Below are 21826 nucleotides of genomic sequence, written 5' to 3'. Positions count from 1 at the left end.
TGTAAAGTTATTTATCTAATGCTTATTAAATGATTATACAAGTCACAATAAATGGGGTGCATATAAATAAAGCACACACAGCCTGAAATACAATGATGAATACTCCAAGTTATGGATAAAGCTTTCAAACATTATAAAGATGAACAAGTAACAAATCTGCAACTCAACAAATCTGAGCTCATCTATGAATTATCTTTAAAACAAATCCATTATTCTCATGTTGACAACAACCAGAAGTACCCCATTATCACTAATGCAGCTAACGGACCGTCAGTCCTTTTACTCTTCTATCCTGTTAATCATTATGCAACCCCATGGGGTCCTGACCTCCAGATTAGGAGCCACTGTTACACTGAGTGCACTGGCTGGTTGTTTAATCTCTGATTGGATTTCAGTCTTATCTGTATGTACTCATTAAAGGCCTGTTCACTTAAGCGAACTGTTTGGCTATGAAGGTTTCCTGAATCCAGCTTCTCCTCGACACAAACATGAGTATTATTCAGTATTAGGTGTGCTTTCTTGTATAGATGTAACCCTTTGTAGCCTCGACGTCAGGACTGTCATTAAAAGAGGACAAGTACTACTGAGGACAAAATAGATGTAGAGCTTGCTGTGCTTCAAATTTGGTCGAGCTTCAGCGTTTTAAAACAGGTTCAATAACGTCACTGTTTACTGACTCATTTTTAGGCTCTTATTTACTCTCTGATTTCCATTTTTGCTGCAGTTTTTCATATCTCATTGATGACAGGACACGGAGACTTACTCTATATTAAAATTCAACCAAGTGTGAGCTCCAGTGCTGTGAAAAAGTAATTGCTGCTGTCCAACTGCAAAAGGGTGACTCGAGTAAATACAAAATGCAGTTTTTAAATGATGATTGAGGGAAAACAGCTATCCTAATTGCCCCCTCAGCCTAATAACTGGTTCTGTCACCCTTGGATGCAAGAACTGCAATCAAGCACTTGTGATAACTGGCTGCGAGTCTTTCACACCACTGTGGAGGAATTTTGGCCCACTGTTCTTTGCAGAATTGTTTTAATTCACCTACATTGGATGGTTTTCAAGCATGCCTATGTCCTGACTTTGATGAAGCTTCCTCCAAAACCTTCATTTTATTTATTTTTTTTATTTTTGAAGCCACTCAGAGAAGGACTTGCTGGTGCATTTGGCTATTACCTATCATGTTCTTTTCATGAAATACTGTTAGTTTAATGCAGATGTAACAGGACTTAAAGCGTCCCAAAACTTTTGTGTTAGACTACAGAATATTTTTTGTCTCTGGGTTCATCAACATGTTTTTGTTTTTTGTTTTTTTAAATAAATGTGAGCCTTTGTGTTCTTTATGGTCAGTAGTGGGTTTCTCCTTTTTTTTCTCCATTTTTGTCCAGACTCTTTCTTATTGTTGAATCGTGAACTCTGACCTTAACTGAGGCAAGTGAGGCCAGCAGTTCTTTAGATGTTGTTCAGGGTTCTTTGTGACCTCCTGAATGAATCATCAATACGCTCTTGGAGTAATGTTGTGAGGCTGGTCACTCCTGGGAGGGGTTCACCACTGTTCCAAGTTTTCTCCATTTGTGAATAATGGATCTCACTGTGCTTCACTGGAGTCCCAAAGCCTTAGAAATGGCTTTGTAACCCTTTCCAGACTGATATATGTCATTGACTTTGTTTCACAGCTGTTCTTGAGTTTCTTTAAATCATGAGTTTGTTGAGATCCTTCAGTTCCTTTAGTTTGCTACCTGTCTTTATTAGACAGGTTCTATCTAAGTGATTCAACAGGTGTGACAGTAATCAGGCCTGGCAGTGACTAGTGAAATTGTACTCAGCTTTCAAAAAAAATGTGATTAATTACAGTTAATTCTTGATTTAACAAGAGGGACAGTTATGATTTCATATAGAGGTATCTCATAGATTTTCCTTTTCCCCTAAAAAATTCAATCATAATTTTAAAGATGCATTTTGTATTTACATCTCTTCTAAGTAGGACCACGTAGGAAACAAAGTTAAACATTTTAAGGGGCTTTATCCATAACAGCATCCTGTTCTCTCTCTACCAGAGCCTGTGGCAAACTGGCTAATGTACAGGACAGCCAGCACAGTCTGTGGGAGTCTTGTGAAAACACAGCATGGTGTGAGGCTAAAGCCAAAACTTAACATTAAAAAAAAATAAAAATAGTCATTTTGAAGCACCTCCAGTCCTTTATCTCCTCTATCTGAAATGCTGGCTGGCAGGTAGCTGAGCCGCTCTGGAGGTATAAAATAGGTCATAAGGCAGCAGCTCCGCGGGCAAACCGTGATTCACCGCTCAGGCTGATGGAAGGAGGCACTGTATCCGAGCAGATGATGGTGGAAGCGATGCAGCAAATCATAATCTCATCCGATGCGATCAACCATGGGTACAGTGAAGCATCTCGTGCGTGAACACTGGCCCGGTTTCATAACCATGGCAACCGGAATCCCCTCGCGCCTCAAAAAGGGGGGCGTTTCTCCTCCTAGCAAGTAGAAAACAGGCGCTCCATCGTCCCTACACAAACAGACACTCTGCGAGCTTTTACTTCATGATGACGGTTTATTTTCGAGCCCGAGCGGCGTTTAAAGTCCCTACAGAGCAGGTGTTGGCGTTCAGTGTCATTAGGACGACGGCACAGGTGAAAACTTTTCACACGGACACCGCATCGTCCCCCTCCTCCCAAACAGGTGACGATGCGCCTGGGGGTGATTATTTATATCCCCGCTCACAGCGTGTGGCTATATGACCCGTTTATGTCCCCGGTGTGCAATAGCAGCAGGCCCCGGAGCGTCTCTGAGCCCCCCTCTCCTCACTTACCTCTATCCATTTCTGAGCCTCCCGACAGACTGGTTCGGGATGGTGCTGCTCCAGCGGCTCCTGCTCCCGCGGGGCATTCGGTGAATCTCCAGAGGCAGCGGGGCTAGCCATCTCCGGACAGGCCGAGACTAAAGCCGGACGATACGGTGATACGTGATATGTGACAAGGCTGCCTTCAGATGGTCTGTGTCCGGAGCCCGTTATGTTCGTCCTCGCGCGCTTCCCCCGCAACTCCGCGCTCTGTCACGGCGGGTCCTCTCGTGCTCCGCGCGAGCTCTGCGCAGACTGTGGCGCAGAGACAGAGAAGCGGCTCCTCGCGAAACACGAACCAGGCGCTAAAAATAATAACGACTCTTTTCCGCCGAACTGCGCGAGGCTTCTGTCCTAGTCGGCCCCCGCCGCGCGTTTCGAGAAACGTGAACGCGCAGGCAGGAATCTCTGCGGGGGAGGTCGAGATAGATAGGCAGAGAGAGAGAGTGATAAGGGAGGTGGGGGCTGTTCGAAGGTGACCCATAATGTGTTTGAAGGGGACTGGTCATACCTGAGCACAGGTAGACTGTAGGCTTTAAAATGTGAAGCAAAGAGCACCATAGCAATGTAAAACTGCAGTATTTAAATCACAGGCAGCTAAAGTCAGCGCGTTTTCTTGTATCCAATTGGACTGGAGCCACACATGGGTACTTATGGTTCACATGTTCGCAAATTTCTGTGCGAAATTTCTTACGAAACTGTCGTCTTAAATTCAAGCTAAGCTTTGAGATTTTAAAAATGAATGCGGGATTTTATTTTTATTCAGTCTGAATACCCTTTTATCATCATTTCCAATTATTCACAAAATCAGATTTGTTTGGTATGAATCTCCAAAGCATGATATAATCAAGATACAATACCTATATTACAGCTGATAACAGTCTTTAGTTTAATAATGTAACAATATTGAAGTCTCTCCCATAATTAATGACATGACATCATGTATACGTTGAAAAAAAAGAAGCACTAAAACGATTGGGAGGGGTGTGAGTGTGCAGGGTAACAGGTTCTTGCCCCCCACATCAGGTCCTGCTTCAGACTCAAAAAAAGTCAAGAACCTGTGAGCTCCAGTCCCAGCACCACCAGGTTAGTCAATTTAAGTTATAGCTCAACTTAAGTTGCATGTGTTGGAGTTTAACACACAGAGACTAAAAAGAATGGATTGGTCATGTGTAACTATCAGCACTGGTGATAACAGCTGTTTCAGATCACTGAGCTTAAATGTGGCTTTTTCAGCTGGCAGGTCAAACCAGTTATGTTGGATCCAGTGACCTGTTCAGAAAGACATTCTCTGAGTAAGAAATAAATGCAATATTTCCGCTCTAACTGCCTGAGTGTACTGTCATGCTCCTTTGTTTATTATCAAAACATGAAGTGTTGCTCGTGCCAGTATGCTGCCTGCTCACCTGAAGCACAGACTGTCTTATGTAAGCACAATGATGAGGTGCTATAGACAGCTCTTTCCTCCTCTAGTTTCACCCTTTGAAGTTGGACAGCAGCCAAGTGCAGTCCAGGATGAGCCGGAGGTTGTTTAACCACATCACAAGACAAAGGTTTCACTTTGTGTGTCAGCTAAAAGCCTGTAATGTTAGAGTAATGGCAGGGATAGAAAAGTTCTCAGCAGTAGTTGATTTCCCTGTACTGTTTTCTTAAAGATACCCAATGGATATTAGGAGACAGGACAACAGGACAAGGAGACAACAGTTGCTTTATTATATTCCCACAGCTGTATTAACAATATAACGACAGCAACATAGGATTTGAAAGTGCAGAAAGGTAAACAATTCAAACACAGCCAGACACCCAGCACTGCACAACAACCAACATACAGTAGCACTTCAGATGGTCCCTACTTTACTTTGGAAGTTGCATTATCTGTTAAACTGGCACAGTAAGGGTATATGCGTTTGATCATTTGTGGATCCTTAGGTTTTTAAATAAGGTGCCTGTTCATTTTTTGAACACAGCAATGAACTGAACTGATTTGCGATCACACTAAACTCAAGCTTATCAGAAAGAACCTCGGTTTTCCAGAGACGTTTCAAAACAGTGAGAAGGTTTCTTCCTTGTTCTAAACAATGGTTGATTATTCCTACAGATACATTTGGGCTATTCAGCAGAACATCAGATTAAGAACTCAACCACACAGAAACTAAAGGGCTTCAGAAACAAAACTTCCCTCAACATCTTTTGTCTCATCTGTCACACTTGTTGGCACAAAAGGTATTTTAACATCAGTCTTCTGAGTTTGACACAGATGCAGTGGAAAAAAACTTGCAGACATGTGCACACAAGCAGTGGTAATGACCACATGGTGTACAGATTCACAGCTAAACCACATTAAACTGTATGGACAGGCTTGTACTGTTAGTGTCTGCAGAACAAAGGGCTCTGATTGCGTTTGTGTACATGTGTTAATGCTAAACAAGGCTTTGTTCATGAAATAAGAGAAATGTGGAAACAATGTGCTTTAGTGCATAGTGTCTGCAGATGTATGTGCACACAGGTTGCCTGTTGATTGTTTGCCATGTGAACGCTCCAGGACATTTTGGTTTACAATTTGGTGTCCTACTGAACATCTTAATTCTGACAGAGAGCCACCGCAGAGAAGCGCACTTCACCTTTCTCCCTCTCCATAAATCCACGGCACACTTTGGCTGCATCCTAGATATGATCAAAAGATGACATGTCAACTAATTATTCAAAACTTTATCCACTATATTTAATCAATACATCAAGTAATTTTAAAATGGGAGTGCACTACTCAGAATATGAGGAGAGACTGTCCTAAAGTGCATTTGTATTAACGTTTATTTTACTGCTGATATTTTCATATTTTAGTAGGTCTGGGCAATATCACTGACGTAAATGGCCCGATAATGAGGTCTAGTGCTGCCAGTTAACAGATCCATGTTAAGTTAAATTGAACCAGTTTAGGGAAAATCCTCTAAATGTTTCAACAGCATTACATGCTGTGCATGTAGGTAGCTCTGAAAGCAGCAGTCTAGCAAGTTCCACTTCAGTGTAATATCATAGTGGAATGAAGGTATTCAACTTCCTAGTAGCTGGGTGATTTTTAAAACAATACTGTGGTATTAACTGGGAACTTGTTGAGCATTCAACACCATTGCCAGGTGCAATACTGCCATCCTCTGGTAGTAGTAATGCATTACAAGCAGATGTTCATAAAAACAAAGCAGCTTGTTGCACTTCAATTAAATTGAATACTAATTCTTACTTTAGAGGCAAATCTTTTACCATAACTAGTTCTCAAATTACCACATTTAACGATGCGGTTTTATCTCACATACATGTGGGTTTGCCTTGTGATCATTTGCTGCAATCATAAATAGTCCAATTAAAATTTAAGAAGCAAATGAATAATTGCAAAACTCACATTTTTGCATTTCCTTGCCAGGTTATGTAGCAATTTAACTTCATTTTAAATGACAGCAATTTGTATATCAGATATACAAATTGATTCAGCCCAGTTTGACAGACTCTCATTCACACTCCCTCTCCAATTTAATACATGACTCCGTTGATATGCAAAGAACAATGACTGTGATTTTCAATTTGTAAACGTTCAAAAACTGAAAAGTTCAATAACTGGATATACATACCATTACAAAGGACTCCTCTTTGGTAGGACCGTGGTTCACTGGTCCTTTTATTTTCCCATCTTAAGATATAAATAAGATATTAGAATCCACAATGTAAAACAAATACAGGGACAGTAACTACAGGATTGTGCATAGGGCCAAATTCTTACCAAATTCATACAGCTGTCCATTTACATTGACGAAGGCAATAAAGTGGAAGTTGACTTTATCGGCTTCTGGCTTTGAAGGTTGAGACAGAATGAATAACTTTAATAAAAAAAAAAAAAAAAAAAAAACCCCAAAGATACCATAACAACTACTTCTGTTTAAATATATCGTCTGATCTCTTTAATAGCCCGCACCCCATCTCACATGTGGTCTATAACAATGTAACTGCCTGGAAGCTAATGAAATAAAACTTGAGACTCAAACTGATCGGCTCATAACAGCAATCTCATATGAAGTTGTCCAACACAGGTCTAACATTGACCTGCATCACATGTGTTTGGTCTGAATGTGGTACAGTGTGTTGATGTTGTGGTAAAACGCCTTACCCGACACTGGCCCTGTGCAGCAATCTCATTGTGAGCATCAAAGATTGCCTAAAAGGGGGAAAGAACGTGCAAGATGTAACTAATGAAACATAATACTTCCATTTAAAAAAATAAAAATAAAAAAAGTAGCAGGGCAGTCAAACAAGTTTGAAAGTTTTTTTTTGTTTTTTTTTTTTTTAAATAGTGTTTTGCATATAAGTGAACCTACTAGATCTAAAGAAAATTTGGCAGTATGTGGCGCTCCCAAGTGGCCTTAAAAACCAATTCCATTATGCAACATTCTAGAAATTCTAGGCCATTATATTCACTCATTTTCACTTTACTACAACTTTGCTAGCAGAGACTAGTCTCAGATATGACACTGAAATATAAAGACACATACACTTATGTGATATTAAAAATGTTTGCACAATATAGCATTTTTTATATACACAAAGGAGGACAAGTCATTTCAAACTGAAGTTTAAAGCATCCATTTTAAAGTGGACTGTTGCAAGTTTCCCTGTTCAATTGATCTGATTTCAGGTCAGATGAGCCCCTTATACAATAATACTTTGCCATTACATTTATTTGGTTGGTCGACACAAGTATACTACAGACAGACTATTGTACAAGTTATCTAATATTCCTAGATGTGAAGACTTTAGGATAAAAAGATTCGAGTTTGTTTTAATTTTTAGTTTGTCCAGCAATTAGACTTTGGTGTCAATGTCTCTCAGCAGTCCCAATAATCTCCATTATTTGCTGGACTCCAGTTATCTAGATTGATTGTGGACTTTAGGAGGACCAGGAAACCCTTGACCCGTTTCAATCCATGGTCAATGTGGACATTGTGGAGGACCATAAATACCTTGGAGTACACAGATAATAAACTGGAATGGGTTAAAAACACCACTGAACTCTAAAGGAAGGGCCAAAGTCGTCTCCATTTTCTGAGGCGGCAGCAGAGGTCTTTCGATATCTTTTCGACAATGCTCAGGATTTTGTTGCATGCAGGGGCAGCAGGTCAAGAGTCGCAGATGCCAACAGACGCAAACTGATCCGCAAAACCAGTAATGTTGTGGGAACGGAGCTGGACTCCCTTAGGGTGGTGTCTGAGAGGCGGATGTTGTCCAAGATAAGGACAATGCTGGATAATGCCTCTCACCCACTCCATGATGTGCTGGCTAGTCACAGGAGCACATTCAGTGAGACACTGAGATTACCAAAAAGCACCACTGAATGACACAGGAAATCATTCCTGCCCATCTCCCTCTACAACTCATCCATATAATACACTGTGCACACTGCAATAGTTACACCCGTGGCACATGCTTTACAGTAAAATAACAAATGACAAAGTTTCACAGTTTAGAGTTTAATGTCAATCATATATTTCGCCTCTGTAATATTCTTGATATTTATAATTGAGCGATTTGTATATATTAGAGCCATTTCTTAAATGTGTAAACTTTGTAATGTATCATATTATTTAATTAGTTCAGTATGTTACTGTTACTGTCTTGGAGCAACCATAATCCCAGTTTCCTTAGGGATTATTAAAGTATTCTGATTCTCATCTACCAAATCAGATTTATTATAGACTAAATAATTTAACTGCACTTTACTTGGTTTTTCTCCAGATGTTTGGCACGGTCATCAGGAGACATATTTGCTGTCTCATCCAGAAATTTCTTCAAGGCAGAGGCACCATCTGAAAATGTCAACATTAGCTTAGATATACCAGGAAGATTGATTATGCACATCAAGCTGAATCATGGGGTAACAGCACTCTTTTGTTTAACCTTTCATTTAGTATACTTCCTCTATGCAGTTTATAGAAACAGATTTGCAAAGTCCAGTAGGAAAATTTCCACAGGCAGAATTATTTTAGTCCCCAATTTAAATATTTATTCACACAACATGTTCAGTTGGTGCGCCAGATCCCTCTTGTACTCACCAAAAGTCATTTTGTCTTTGTTGTTGGCCACAGCATGCAGCAGGGCAATGGTGCCACAGGAATTGACTGCTGTCTGCTTCAAGAAATAAGCCTCAGAACCTCCTGAAACCTTATCAGCTTGCTGAGATCTGAAAGACTCATGCTGCCATACAGGGGGGAAAAGGGGGGGAAGAAAAAAAAGAAAGAAAGAAAAAAAGCATGTCATCATCAGTCTGACAATACTGTGCAGTGGGTCTACCACTTAAAATGAGCCGAGTCAGGAAATCTCAACCATCAAAAAAAAAAAAAAAAAAAAATCCCATTGTTTTATTAACTGCAGTATGTTTAAACTGTTTAGTATGTGAAAAAATATTAAACATTTGCATTCAAAATTATAGTAGTGATAGCATCTGCTGATTCATTTCCTCGTCGCCATCTCTCTCTCACTCCTCTACCCATCTAAATAACATTAGGAGTTTTTTTTCTATCCATGCCCTCCCTGCATCTCCGCGTCACCCCACTCGATACGGCCAATATTCACTTGCTCGACCCACCCTTCCAGGAAGTAGTCAGCGCCACCACCCTGGCGTTACCTGTTGCGTTAAGGGGAAGAGCAGCATCAAGGCACAGCACGGCTTCGGCACGGAGGAGAGCTGCTCACCCTCCAGCCCCAGCACGTCGACGAAGCGCCAGCTTTCACCAACGCCCAGCTTTCCCATCATCTGAAAGGCACAACGATGACGGAATAAAGAATAAGTCCCCAACAGTTGCACACTGGCAGACGATGCTCTCAGAAGCTGCTCAGAGATGCTGCGTTATGCTGGTTCACTCAGGCCACACCCTTTAGCCCAGACACTGGGACAGCCGCGGGAAGGATGCTACTGTCCGTTAATATGGGATAACGGTCAAACTCTTGTTAACCCCGATATTTACTTTTTAGTATCAATTAACGCTTTTACCTGGATAGTTGGCGATGCAACTACACCTCTACTGGTATACTGGTGCTTCGTATTGGCCTGGTGGCGTTTCAATGTTGGAAACACGTTAACAGCCCTCTAAACTAATTAGCCCCTGTGAAACTTACCTCGCGGTTGGGTCAATCAATGGTTACTAACATGTCGCCATTACTCGGCGGCTAACGTTTAATTTCATACGCACCTTGTTCAGCATCTGAAACGACAAAAACAAACGAAAAAAGACAGCGGTAAGACAAAAGTCTGCTGTCTTTGAAAGCATTACGGTTGTAATTAAGCACACATTTCCTTACCTCCGGATTGATTTCCATCGGGGTCCACTCCATTGTTGCTAAAGTTTAGCTATCACTTCAGCTATCACTTCTCTAGTTCAATGTCCTATCTCGACTACAGCGAACAGCCGCGCGTGTACCCCTATTTATCGCTGCTGATCATACCACTTACCGACAGACGCGGGGGTGGGCCCAGAGCAAATAACCCTCGGTGCACAGATTTAGCAAACTACCGGACAAATATCAGACAGACTTAAACGCCAGATTTAACGTTTTACACGCCCGAATACCAAAGTACATCTCAGAAAGACCTTTACGTTTATAAAAGTAGATATTCATGAAATGACACCTCTAAATACGAGATCATTCCGAGTAAATCGCGTTCTTTCTAGAAAGTAGGTGTGACGTATTGATGACTCCCTATCAACAATACTTGTGCAGCCTCTAACGCTTAAATAAGATTTAAACTGCAGCCTTCTTATACCTGTTCAACGTTTTTGCTACTTGCACTCCTGTTCACTGCACATGCAACAAGCTAACAGTCATAGCAATATTAATTATATTTATTTGTAGTGCACAGACTACGTTTATTCCCCCTTTGTAGTCCTTGTTTCCACAGACCACTTAAGAGAAAACTAGAAACAGATTATTTTTTTTTGTAATTCGCTATGTTATATGACAATTATAATCAACGTGGAAAAAGTCAGTATGAAGAAATAATACTTTTTCAAATAACCATATTTGAAAAAATAAATAAATAACCAAAGCTAATAATAATAAATGATCAAATGTATTCCCATACCTAAATACTATTATTCTGGTCTCTTTACCAGAGAGAGTTATTATTATTTAGCCTTTCTCCTTTAAAAACAACCACTTATTAGTAACTAAACAGCATATTTACATATGAAATGAAGCTAGGAGTTTATAGCTTGTAGTAAGTAAAACCTGAATTGATAAAACTTGTAATCACATGTTGTGCCACACCTAGAACTGGATGGTTAGTCTAAAGAGTGTTTTTCTTACAACAACAATCTCAGTGTTTTTACTTGTATGAAATCTTTGTGTGCAATGTCCTTGAAAATCTGATTTGTTTATTTCCTTTTTTTTTCCAAACATGGGATTTTCTGGTTCAGGATAATGTATTTAACTATTCATCTGCTTGTGTTGTTGTTCTTTAAATAATATTAAATTATTATAATTGTTATTATAATAATAAAGAAGAAAAGCTCTACAGACTTTAGTTGCTAAATATGACCTTAGCCCAGGGTTCCAGTGGGATTGTTTCCTTGTGTCTTATATTCCCTGCTTTTCTGCATCTGTTTGCTTCCTTTGGTGTGATTCTGGCCTATATGCCTGTGTTATCACCTGATTGTTTATGCAGGTGCTTGTCTGTTTAGGTGAGACTAACCTGCTGAGTAAATTGTATGTGCAATAGTGTCGTTTTCTCCTGCCTTCCACCTGATGGCACAATAACATAAGAGATGAATGTAATGTCAACATTACATTACATATCTTACAAGTACACTTGTGCATATGAAAATTTTACTTGATGAAAATATGTTGTTTCCTTCATACTGCATAGTTCATGAATCATCTGACTCTGACATCTCATGTGTAGCTAAACTTCTTCACACTGATAGAAAGATAGAAAGACTGCCTCCATCTGTGTGCCTTTTGTGTTTCATTTGTAGTAACTTCCTGTTGTATTTTGGTAACTGCTGTTCCTTGTGGGTCTTCCCATATTTTACTTCCTCTGTGTTTGTTTTCCTTCGCTATCAACTCCACCTTCACTGGATTCACCTGTAGTTATGGTCCTTATTTGTAGTCCTATTTTCTCCTCTGCAAGTTGTTGGCTAACCAATTTTACTGCCTGTGTTGTCTTTCTGGTTCCTTCTGTTTCGGTTTTGTTGATTTCAGTTACGTTTTCCATGAAAGCTCAGCTTGTGTTCATCAATGTGCTGCCTAGTGTGTCCTGAAACTGGGTTCTTTAAGGTACTTGCATGTACGAATGCACTGTGGTTACAGCATGCATGTTTTATTCATGGAGAATGGACTTTAAAATACACCCACTGGCCACGCCATGAGGTGCACCTGTTCAGCTGTTTGCTAATGCAAATATCTAATCAGCCATTAAAATAATATGCATAGAATGTTCAGACTCCTTTGGGCTGAGAGTAAGAAAAAGGTGACTTAAATAACCACTCATCTCAACCAAAGTATATAGAAGAGCATATCTGAAAACATAAAACACTATAGTAGCAGAAGACCATACTGGGTACCACATTGTATGGTAGGGTCAGAATTTGGTCTAAACAACATGAAGGAATGGATCCATCCTGTCTTGTATCAATGATTCATACGGGTGGTGGTGGTGCAAGAGTGTGTGGAGGGGAAAATGTTATTGGCACAGTTTGTGCCCTTAGTGCCAGCTGAGCATTGTTTAAATACCACAGCCTGAGTACTGTTGCTGACTATGTCCATCCCTTTGTGTTCACAGTGTACCCATCCTCTGATGGCTGCCTATAACAGGATAATGTGCCATTCAAAAAGCTCAATTCATCTAAAATTAGTTTCTATAACATGAACAGTGAGTTTATGTAATAAATGGTCTCCGCAATCATCAGATCGCAATTGGACTGATTGTTGCTGGATGTGGTGATTTAAATCATGAATACACAGCTGAAAATCTGCAGTAACTGTGTAGTGCTATCATGTCAACATGGAGCAAAATTTCTGAGGAATGTTTTCAGTACCATGTTTGAATCTATGCAGTAAAAAAATAAGGCAGTTGTGGAGTCAAAAGGGGGTCTGATCTTTGGAATGTGTACCTAATAAAGTGTTGCAGTAAATGAGTGTACATTGTACTGAACCTACAAAATATATGTTTTATTCAGGCAGAATGGATTTTAAAAGTATGTTTTAATCAGATGTGATGATGGAAGTCACCTGAGGGAAGGGCGGAGATTTCATGTGGGTGGGCTCACAGGTCAGACTGAAATGGGTAGCTGGTGATATATTCTATATGTCTGCATCCATTTGTCCGCCTGCCTGTGACGATGGCATATTTACCTGTGGGTTTAAAAGGGGAAAGCAAGAGTATATAGAAAATCCAGTAAAAAAGGACAGAAGGAAGAAGAAGTGAAAAGAGAAATCGGATACATTTGGATGCTCCTCATATTTGTGGAATATTCCTCTGATCACACACTGGAGGTTTAGGTTAAGACCTTCATTCTTGGAACTTCCATCTTCTTCCATTTGATCTTGAAGAAATTTGACTGAAGCTATTATTTTTTTAGCACCTAGTGTCTGGGCCCCACAGGATGGTCGCATCTTCCAGAAGACAAGAAAAACCAAATAATTACCTGTAGACAACAGAATAAGACCCTAACACTGTTACTGTACATCACCATAACTCTAAGAGGCAACAGTTTCAGACAGCAGTCTGTCCATCCTGGTGCGTACTTGCTGAGATGAATGGTGTGCCTCCTTTACGAGCAGGTTGGGGATGGAGCACGGTGGTGTACTGTTCTATCTTTGCCTCGCTCAGCATGCTGTTGGCTCTGTTACTCTGGTTCTTACTCAGAGAGTTACAACGCTTCAGAGGCAGAAAGTGACAAACGCGGTGTGATGTACACCTGCTTCCAAAAGCGGCCTGTTTTTCTTGTTTTTAATTAATGTGATCAATTTATGAATTGTGGTATAATATTTAAAATATATTAGGTGTCTTTAAATAGTAATTCAAAATAGTATGTTTATTGATGCATGTTGTATTCGTAGTATGTTTGCATCCACACGTGGATGCATGTCAGTCTGATTACAGTTTTATTAAATGTCATGTCTGTCATTCTAGGAGCGATTCTGCTCATAGTGTTCATAAATGTATGATTACTTCTAGACCTCAGCTTGATATGTGCTGGATGAGTGCAGAAGTGCGAAGAATCCAGAAAAATGCAAAAAAAAACAAACAAGATTTTTAGATGAAGTTGAGAGTTTGCGTTATGAAGACAGCCACGCTGGTGCACTGGTTAGAAATGAAAGAAGACTCCTCCAGCTGGCTGGGGCCTTTCTGTGTGGAATTTGCATGTTCTCCCAGTATCCCAGTGGACATTCTCTGGGTGCTCTGTGGGTTTTCCCACAGTTTGTGATTATAAATTGGCCAATTTAGCTGTAAATGTCTGTCTGTGTTAGCCCACCTTTCTCCCTGTCACAGCTGGGATAGGCTCCAGCTGCCCCCATGACCCTAAATTGAATAAGCTGATGGATGGATGGAGCATTTCAGAGCTTCCAATAGCCAGAGTCGTAAGCATATGTGAATGGGTGAAGCTCTCAGAACTTTTTCTGATAAACTGATGCTTAAAGTCGTCCTACAGTTAAAAACTTCTTTGTACCGACTATGTTAACGCTAAGAAAATTGGGATGTTAGACCTTCACGATGCAGAACGGTGTGTGTGATATTTGTAAGTAGTGGCAATTTGTCAGAGTCATGCTGAAGGGGAAAGTTTTTATTCCTGTAACACCTGGACATACCGGCAGCATCAATCATGACGTCTCAGAAAAAGCCATGGTCCCACATGCAGTTCATATACAAGTGTGATGTTGGAAGTTCAGTATTTCTTTTTACCCATTTAAATGTGAAAAATCAACTCTTTATTTCTCAAAAATTGTGTTTATAATAAAAGCTTTCAGTCGTGTGCGGTGGTGTCAAAATCTGCATAAATCTAACCCACATAACTCGTGTTTTTTTAACAGGCAAACACACACCTCTGTCTGTGTGTGTATAGCTTCTTTGTTTGAATCGATCACGCCCTCTCAGTTTACTTGGTAAATTATTGACATGGCATGAAGATTCCCAACATGCCAAAGCAGAAGGCTACTAAATGAACAGCATTCATGATCCTAACGATACAAATCAAATCCATATATGTGTTTCAGTGGTGACATTCTTTATTGATCACATTTTTTCACAGTGACAGCTATGTTTCTGTCAGTCTCCCCTGACATGAATACCTGCCCTTCTGTTAAAGTTCACCCGTGTTTTTTAGGTTGCATCATCAAACAGTAGCGATAAATTATCTCTGGCACCTTTTGTTCTGTCTCTCTGTTAAAATTAAACTACCATAAAAAGTTGTTTTTTTTTTTTTTTTTGCAAATCCGCAAACTTACAAATTCAGCAGAAGATGAAATAATCATTTCGCCCACCGTATCTTCTCACATCAAGTCATGAAAATAAACACGTGACCGAAGCATTATCACGGAAATGGACTAGAAGCTGTAACTTGTAAACACTGTGTAGTGCTGCAGATCATTTTTGTGAAACATCCCCTTGCCACGTTCACAGTTATAATTTCCACCAGGATGTAATGGACACGAAATAAGAAGGAGGTGGAGGGAACCACGCCTTCAGGCTAAACCAACAACTAAGCATCTGTTTGCTTACACAGAAACTTTATAATATGTAATGTCAATATTGTATTTTCAACTTGCTCCGCTTCTCCAAGTACTCCAGAAGGAGCATGTTAGATGCAAAATATCGCACCTCCTCTTATAAACCATTATAAAACACCCAGCATGAAATAAAGACGCGAGAAAGACCCTTGTCCTCATTTCCCTGTTAGCAGCTCAACCACGTAAGAGAACGACATTTCCCAGAGTGCTCAGGGGCAAGGCAGCCCCGGTGCCCTGAGCACTGGGGTGTGGCTCAGTCACTCACGCGCATAGTTTTTCCAAGTGAGCTTCTTCTGTCTTCTTCTCCTCCTCACTTCGCTCTCTGCGGGTCTCTGCGTCCGTCCTCTGAGCTCCATTTCACAGCTGCGGCTCATCTGTAAGTTCCTCACGGGTGTTCACTCTCACTTATAGGAGACCTATAGAAAGTTCCGTTGCATCCACCAGGTTGTGCCAAGGTAGGTGTCCCGGACAAAATCTGTTTCCCCTGCGTCCGGAGCATTCGCTGCGAACGGAGAGCAGATCCAATTTACTCCGCCTCCATTACAGCCAACTAGACATTGGAAGTAGTGATGTTTTAGTTCTGTGAAAAATGAGTGTCGTTACATTACCGTTCAGTTTGAGGGTTACAACAGAAAAAATATATATTTATATTATTGTTCTCGCGTGGACGGGATTATTTCAACAAACTGAGGACTTTTTGCCTGATAACTATTTGTATCCTCCAGTAACTTTACTGAATAAAGAGCTAACATCTCCAAAATTACAGGAGTAGTTATTCATTATAAGAAGTGTTTGTGAACTAAAGTTTAAGACCATGGGATACTGTTTGTCCGTGATTTGGAGACCCCAGCTTGTGCTCCCGACGCCTTCTGTCGGGGATACTATCTACCTTGGCACATCAGGGGCACAGCCGGACCCCGTCTCCACCTGATGATAAAAGACTTGTAGTCTAGATAGCAGCTGCTGTATATACCGTACAGCAGAGCAGGAAACCCTAGCGGAGATGATTAGGGATGAGTTAATTACAGTAGAAAGTTTACCGGAAATAAAGAGTTTGTTTCGTCTCCTTGCCTGATAACATTTGTTTCTCTCCAACAGATCTGCACTTTTTCCTTTCGTTGGAAAAACAAACTTAAAAGACTGTCAAAATGGTGAGTCCTTTCCACTCCGCTCATTTCTCAACTGAATATAAAACGCTTGCTGATTAATCAGATTTTGCAGAAGTCTCGAGGAATAAAACCGTTATTTATGCAAATGTTTGACTCACTGGCTTTTAGCCGGTAAAGTCCGAGACAACGCCCACTTTATGAAACTTTATATAAGGTTCTCGGTGAGCGTTGTTGTTGTCGGGAGACAGCAGGTTAACCTTTGACGCTTTTACAGTTTGTATTGAACCTTAAACATCGTGAAACAGTAAAAGTTAGATCCGTTTTTATATGCGTTTTGGGTGTGCGCGCATGATCGTGAGGCTGGAGAGAAATCTCATTTGGGGAAGTTTGGTGTATGACTCATGTGGGCTCTGCTCCATTCGGGTGGGTCTCCTCTGCGTTTTTCCACCTCTCCCCCTCTTTCTGTGTGTAATGCACACACTTCCACATCTGGTCTGGAGTTTAAAGCCAGCCTCCCCCTCTTAAAGGGGAATTTCTTACTTTTCAGCAGGGTTTAGTTACTAAAAAAGTTTTTTTTTTAATGTCATCAGCTGTGCTGATGTTCGTTTCCTGACAATTTAGTCTGAGAGCGTGTTTACTATGAAGTGCTAACAAAACATTTGAATAGGTCTTTCTTAGACAAGTATTTCTACTACGTGTGCATTCAGATCTGATATATGTAATATTATCCCTGTCAACAACAGACCTCTACTATTCTCCCAACACACCTGTTTGCTTTCTTGACTAGCGTGGAGTTTATATTGACTCACACATTTGCACACAGTGCTGCTTCTGTAAATACTTAACTACAGCACATAATGTGGATCCCACAACAGATCCACTGTATAATCCTGTTTGCGCTAAGAAAATAAAATGATGTTTCATTTAGTGAGCTTTTGAATTAAAGATGGAATAATAATGATGCATTGCATCTTTATGCGGGATTTGGTATGAGGCTAGAGCTGTAGTCATGATCACCGGAGCTCAACTCTGTTGACAGCATTTGCACAGGTAACAATAAAATGGTACATAATGGAGGACATCCTTTTGCAAAAGCTTTGCTAGGTGGATTGTGTACAGTCTCCATGGCAACAGCAGCCAATGAAGTAGGATGGTAAGTAATAAGATGTGCTTTTAAGGAGAGACGCCAGCTGTGATGCCCTGTGGTGTTTACATACATCCCCCCGCCCTCAGGTCATGCCTGGACCCGCTCGAGGGAATCAGTGCATCACTCGCTACAGACTCCAACCCAGTGATGCCCTGTGGTGTTTACATACATCCCCCCGCCCTCAGGTCATGCCTGGACCCGCTCGGGGGAATCAGTGCATCACTCGCTACAGACTCCAACCCCTAACATTCCAGTGTGAGGGACGTGCATTGTGTTATGTTGTTGTGGTCTAAATACCTCCTTGTTCAGCTGTTTGTCCGAGGAGCCACGTTGGGTCAGTTTTTGCTTGATTGGATGATTGGATGCGAGTCATTTTGACATTCCTTCCTGCAGAAACAGACAAAATCCTGGTTGTTAACAGCGACTTTTGTGTTCTAGACCTCTGACTTTTTAAAATTCCTGATTTTGAGGGTCAGAATTCCAGAAGCATTCCAGTAGTTTTCCTCTCTAAACTTTCCTCTGATTTTTATGAGCGAGGGAGTGTCTGGAATCAGTGCATTGTTGTTACAGAAATGGTCTGTTTTACTAAAAATCAATGTTAAAGTCAAGCTGTAAGTCATTAGGTTAATTTACTGCATCATTAAAGGGGGAGGGGGTGTCTTTTATGAGAAAAATTAAATAAAAAGCACTGAGGGACAGTGTTTTACATATCTGCAAACATGAGACTAAAGATTGATACAGTCTGTTGGCTGAGAAGAATCTGATCTACATAGTTTTGTACACCTACTCCTGATTTGTACTCAGATTAATACAAAACTATGTGCCTAACAAAGTATACACATCTGACATTATTCTGTTGTATCGCACAGAGAAATGAATATTTGTGGGCTTAAATCCAGTGATTTGAATTTTTGCAAAGACCGAACGTCCTTGATGATACTGTACATGTTAAGAATGTGCCCATATAATATCAGCAGTACTTGGTGTTAAATACACCGCCCTATATTGAGAATGATAACCTTGAATATAAACAAAATATTTACAACTGACAATAACAATATGTGTAATGTAATTACCATAGCTACCACTCTACAGAGAAATACTCTGCATGTGTTATTGCAGTTTTCATGGAGGATTTCGTACTTTATCATCTATACACTCACCAACCAGTTTATTAGCTACAGCTGCTTGTTAAAGCAAATATCAGCCAATCATATCAGTGCATGTAGGATCCCTTAGGTCAAGATGACCTGCTGAAGTTCAAATTGAGCATCAGAATGTGGAGGAAAGGTGATTTAAAGTGAATTTGAATGTGACATGGCTGTTTGTTTTAGATGGGCTGGTCTGAGTATTTCAGAAACTGCTAGGGTCAGAATTTGGCTTCAACAACATGAAAGCATGGTCCATCCTGGCTTGTCTCAACAGTTCAGATTGGAGGTGGTGGTGTGAGGATATGGGGAACGTATTCAGCAGGATAGCACACCATGTCACAGAGCTCATATCTTCTCAAACCAGTTCCCTTAACACGAGTTCACTGTATTCAAATGGGCTCTGCAGTCACGAGATGTCAAACCAGTAGAGCAAGATAGATGTGAAACGGACAAACGTGCAGCAGCCGTGTGATGCTGTCTGTGAATATAGATCTAAATCTCTAAAGAGTGTTTCCACCACCTTGTTGAAACTAAACTAAACTCAATGAAGGCAGTACTAGCAATGTGTACCAAAGTTGTGTGCATTTACACATATAAAGGTGCAGAAGTTGAGTGTCTCTGTGGAGAGGTAATCTGGTGCAACAGAAAGAAGAATGTTAGTCAAAAATGCTTTGGCTTTGGACAAAAGTGCAAAGTCCAACTTTCTCTGTGTACATCTTCCATGTTGCAGGCCAACAGAGGAACCGTAAAACCCAGCGCAAATTTCAACGCCAGTGCGGACGCAGAGGTCCTGCACAAGGCCATGAAAGGCCTGGGTAAGTTGATCATGTTTATTCATACATGCAGTTGGGAGAGCTTGTTTCGGGGAATTTCTTTTCAGTGTAGAAATCCCTGCTGTCTGGGTGGAGCGTTGCACAGACAGCAGTGACTCACAACCACGTGAGCAGAGTAACTTGAGATGAGTCACTGTGAGCAAACACATCTGCTGACCTAGACTGCAGGCTGTAATTATGTGGGTTGAATAGATGTAAACATGAATCCACCTAGACAGCGAAGGACCATTGTTATGTAATTTGTGCTGCATGCAGCATATCCTGTGACATGAAGAGCTTTGCTCATGAACCGTGTTTGTTGTCACTGTAGGGACCGACGAGGATGCCATCTTGCAGCTGGTCACGGCTCGCAGCAACGCCCAGAGGCAGGAGATCAAGGCCAGCTACAAAACTCTGTATGGCAAGGTCTGAACACCTCTTGGACAGCTGTTACCTCGCTCGAGCACATCTGTCACACCTTCAGTTTAACTGTCCCACTGTTACAGCCGAGCAAAGCTGTGGGCCAAAGGCACACTGCCCCGCATTAAGCCACTCCAATCTCACTCAGACTCATTCTGTAGTCTTGGCACTTTATCTATAATTCCAAATCTCTGTAATTCTCTATTACAGAGGTTTGGATGATACTAAACAGAACTGAAATCGGTCATCCACAGTGCACCAGTAGTAAAAAAAAGTTACAAACTACAAAAAACCCCCAAATTTTCCTATATTTTTATTGTTGAAATATGATTATCTTAAATCGCTAATACCTTCATGTTAATAAATCACAGCTCTGTGTATGTAAATATTTATTTATCCCTCTAATGTTGCTCTTGTTCTTTAGTCAGTGGTCTTACTAAAATACACAACATCTCTGCCTGCCTGTGATTTCCTCCTACACGATCAGGAGCAACAAAACCTGGTGCATCTGCGCTTAAGGCTCTTATCTATATCAGATGTTATGATGTCATTGTGTTGCTTAGCAACCATCTACCAACAGGCTAAAAATGACCCATTTGTATTGTTTACACCTGCAATGTGTTATAAAAGTGTAATTTTAGCTTCACGACAAAGACAGTTTTCAAAATGCATGTGTGATGTCATCGTTTTGCCTAACAATAGACCAGAAATACTAAATTTGGGGCATGAACTAGTTTAACAAATCTGCCATATTAACTGTAAAGGTGATGATGATATAGCTGACGTGTTTACACCTGGACCCACGCTGCCAAAAACATCGAACAAACAGTCAATGAATTAGTGAAGATTAGAGTTACAGCGAATTTTAATACTGAGGGAGTTTTGCAAAAAAGGTTCACATCTACACCTCTATTCACCATACAGGTTATACAGTTAGCTGACAGTGCATTCAGACTGCAAAACAATACTTTAATGTGCAATAAATGAAGCTGCTGCTAGCTACTGTCATGTTGGCACAGCTTGACGTAAAAGCTGAAACAACAAGCGTCATTTGGTTTAACATTAGCTTGACGTTAACACAAAGGTTTACTGAACCTTTGAACAGAGCCAGGCTAGCTGTTCGAGCCCTAATCTGAATCTAAGTATATTTTGCAATTTTTTTAATTTGTTTTTTGGTTAAGTACAATGAGGCTTCAAAGTATTTGACAATACTAGAAAGTTACCCTAGTAAAGTTTTTAGGCCACACAACTGCTTCACTTCACACTCTGGGTTTATGGTGATCCACACCTCGTTAAAGTGCATATTGTGTATCTCCACGTCAGGACCTGATAGAGGACCTGAAAGGAGAGCTGGGCGGGAAATTTGAGACGCTGATTGTGGCTCTGATGACTCCACCCATTACTTATGATGTGACATCACTTCGCAATGCAATCAAGGTACGTGGGCCAGTGACAGATATAAACCGATCAGAAGTCTCACGCCCTGATCTTCATGTACAGACAGAAATTTTAGCACCAATAGCAGCTGGAAACTCAGGCGGCATCTGTGACATTTCCCACTT

General features: G+C 40.7%; 3 protein-coding genes across 7 annotated transcripts in view; 1 reads left to right on the top strand and 2 right to left on the bottom strand.

Moving 5' to 3' along the window:
- The window catches only part of LOC134629080 (LIM and calponin homology domains-containing protein 1-like), a 34009-nt gene extending 30756 nt beyond the window's left edge, over positions 1-3253 (bottom strand). Inside the window, exon 1 of one of the 2 annotated variants that reach the window (XM_063476051.1) lies at positions 2828-3253. In XM_063476051.1, the coding sequence (XP_063332121.1) occupies positions 2828-2938 (111 nt within the window). In that variant the 5' untranslated portion in view covers positions 2939-3253. The remainder of the gene's footprint in view (positions 1-2827) is intronic. The other variant, XM_063476052.1, reaches the window with a different exon arrangement.
- Positions 3254-4548: 1295 nt separating this feature from the next.
- Positions 4549-10552, bottom strand: uchl1 (ubiquitin carboxyl-terminal esterase L1 (ubiquitin thiolesterase)). Of its 2 annotated transcripts, XM_063476049.1 has the most exons (9): positions 10199-10308; positions 10090-10101; positions 9525-9653; positions 8953-9094; positions 8621-8706; positions 7014-7061; positions 6630-6699; positions 6481-6539; positions 4549-5521 (listed from the first exon to the last, which is right to left on the bottom strand). In XM_063476049.1, the coding sequence occupies exons 1-9, from the start codon at positions 10229-10231 to the stop codon at positions 5438-5440; spliced, it is 663 nt and encodes a 220-aa protein (XP_063332119.1). In that variant the 5' UTR covers positions 10232-10308; the 3' UTR covers positions 4549-5437. The 2 variants fall into 2 exon arrangements, with proteins under 2 accessions (XP_063332119.1, XP_063332120.1); XM_063476050.1 differs by lacking the exons at positions 10090-10101; positions 10199-10308 and adding an exon at positions 10527-10552.
- A 5326-nt stretch (positions 10553-15878) lies between these two features.
- LOC134629078 (annexin A5-like) overlaps positions 15879-21826 on the top strand; it is a 9553-nt gene continuing 3605 nt past the window's right edge. The window contains exons 1-5 of one of the 3 annotated variants that reach the window (XM_063476046.1): positions 15879-16001; positions 16724-16776; positions 19763-19847; positions 20176-20270; positions 21588-21701. In XM_063476046.1, the coding sequence (XP_063332116.1) occupies positions 16774-16776; positions 19763-19847; positions 20176-20270; positions 21588-21701 (297 nt within the window). In that variant the 5' untranslated portion in view covers positions 15879-16001; positions 16724-16773. Of the gene's footprint in view, positions 16002-16034; positions 16081-16723; positions 16777-19753; positions 19848-20175; positions 20271-21587; positions 21702-21826 lie in introns of those variants that run through there. The other 2 variants (XM_063476047.1, XM_063476045.1) reach the window with 2 other exon arrangements.

This window comes from Pelmatolapia mariae, linkage group LG6 (assembly GCF_036321145.2).
Source record: "Pelmatolapia mariae isolate MD_Pm_ZW linkage group LG6, Pm_UMD_F_2, whole genome shotgun sequence".
NCBI lineage: Eukaryota > Metazoa > Chordata > Actinopteri > Cichliformes > Cichlidae > Pelmatolapia > Pelmatolapia mariae.
The sequence above is the reverse complement of the archived record's forward strand: the minus strand, read 5'-3'. Positions and strand labels throughout refer to the sequence as shown.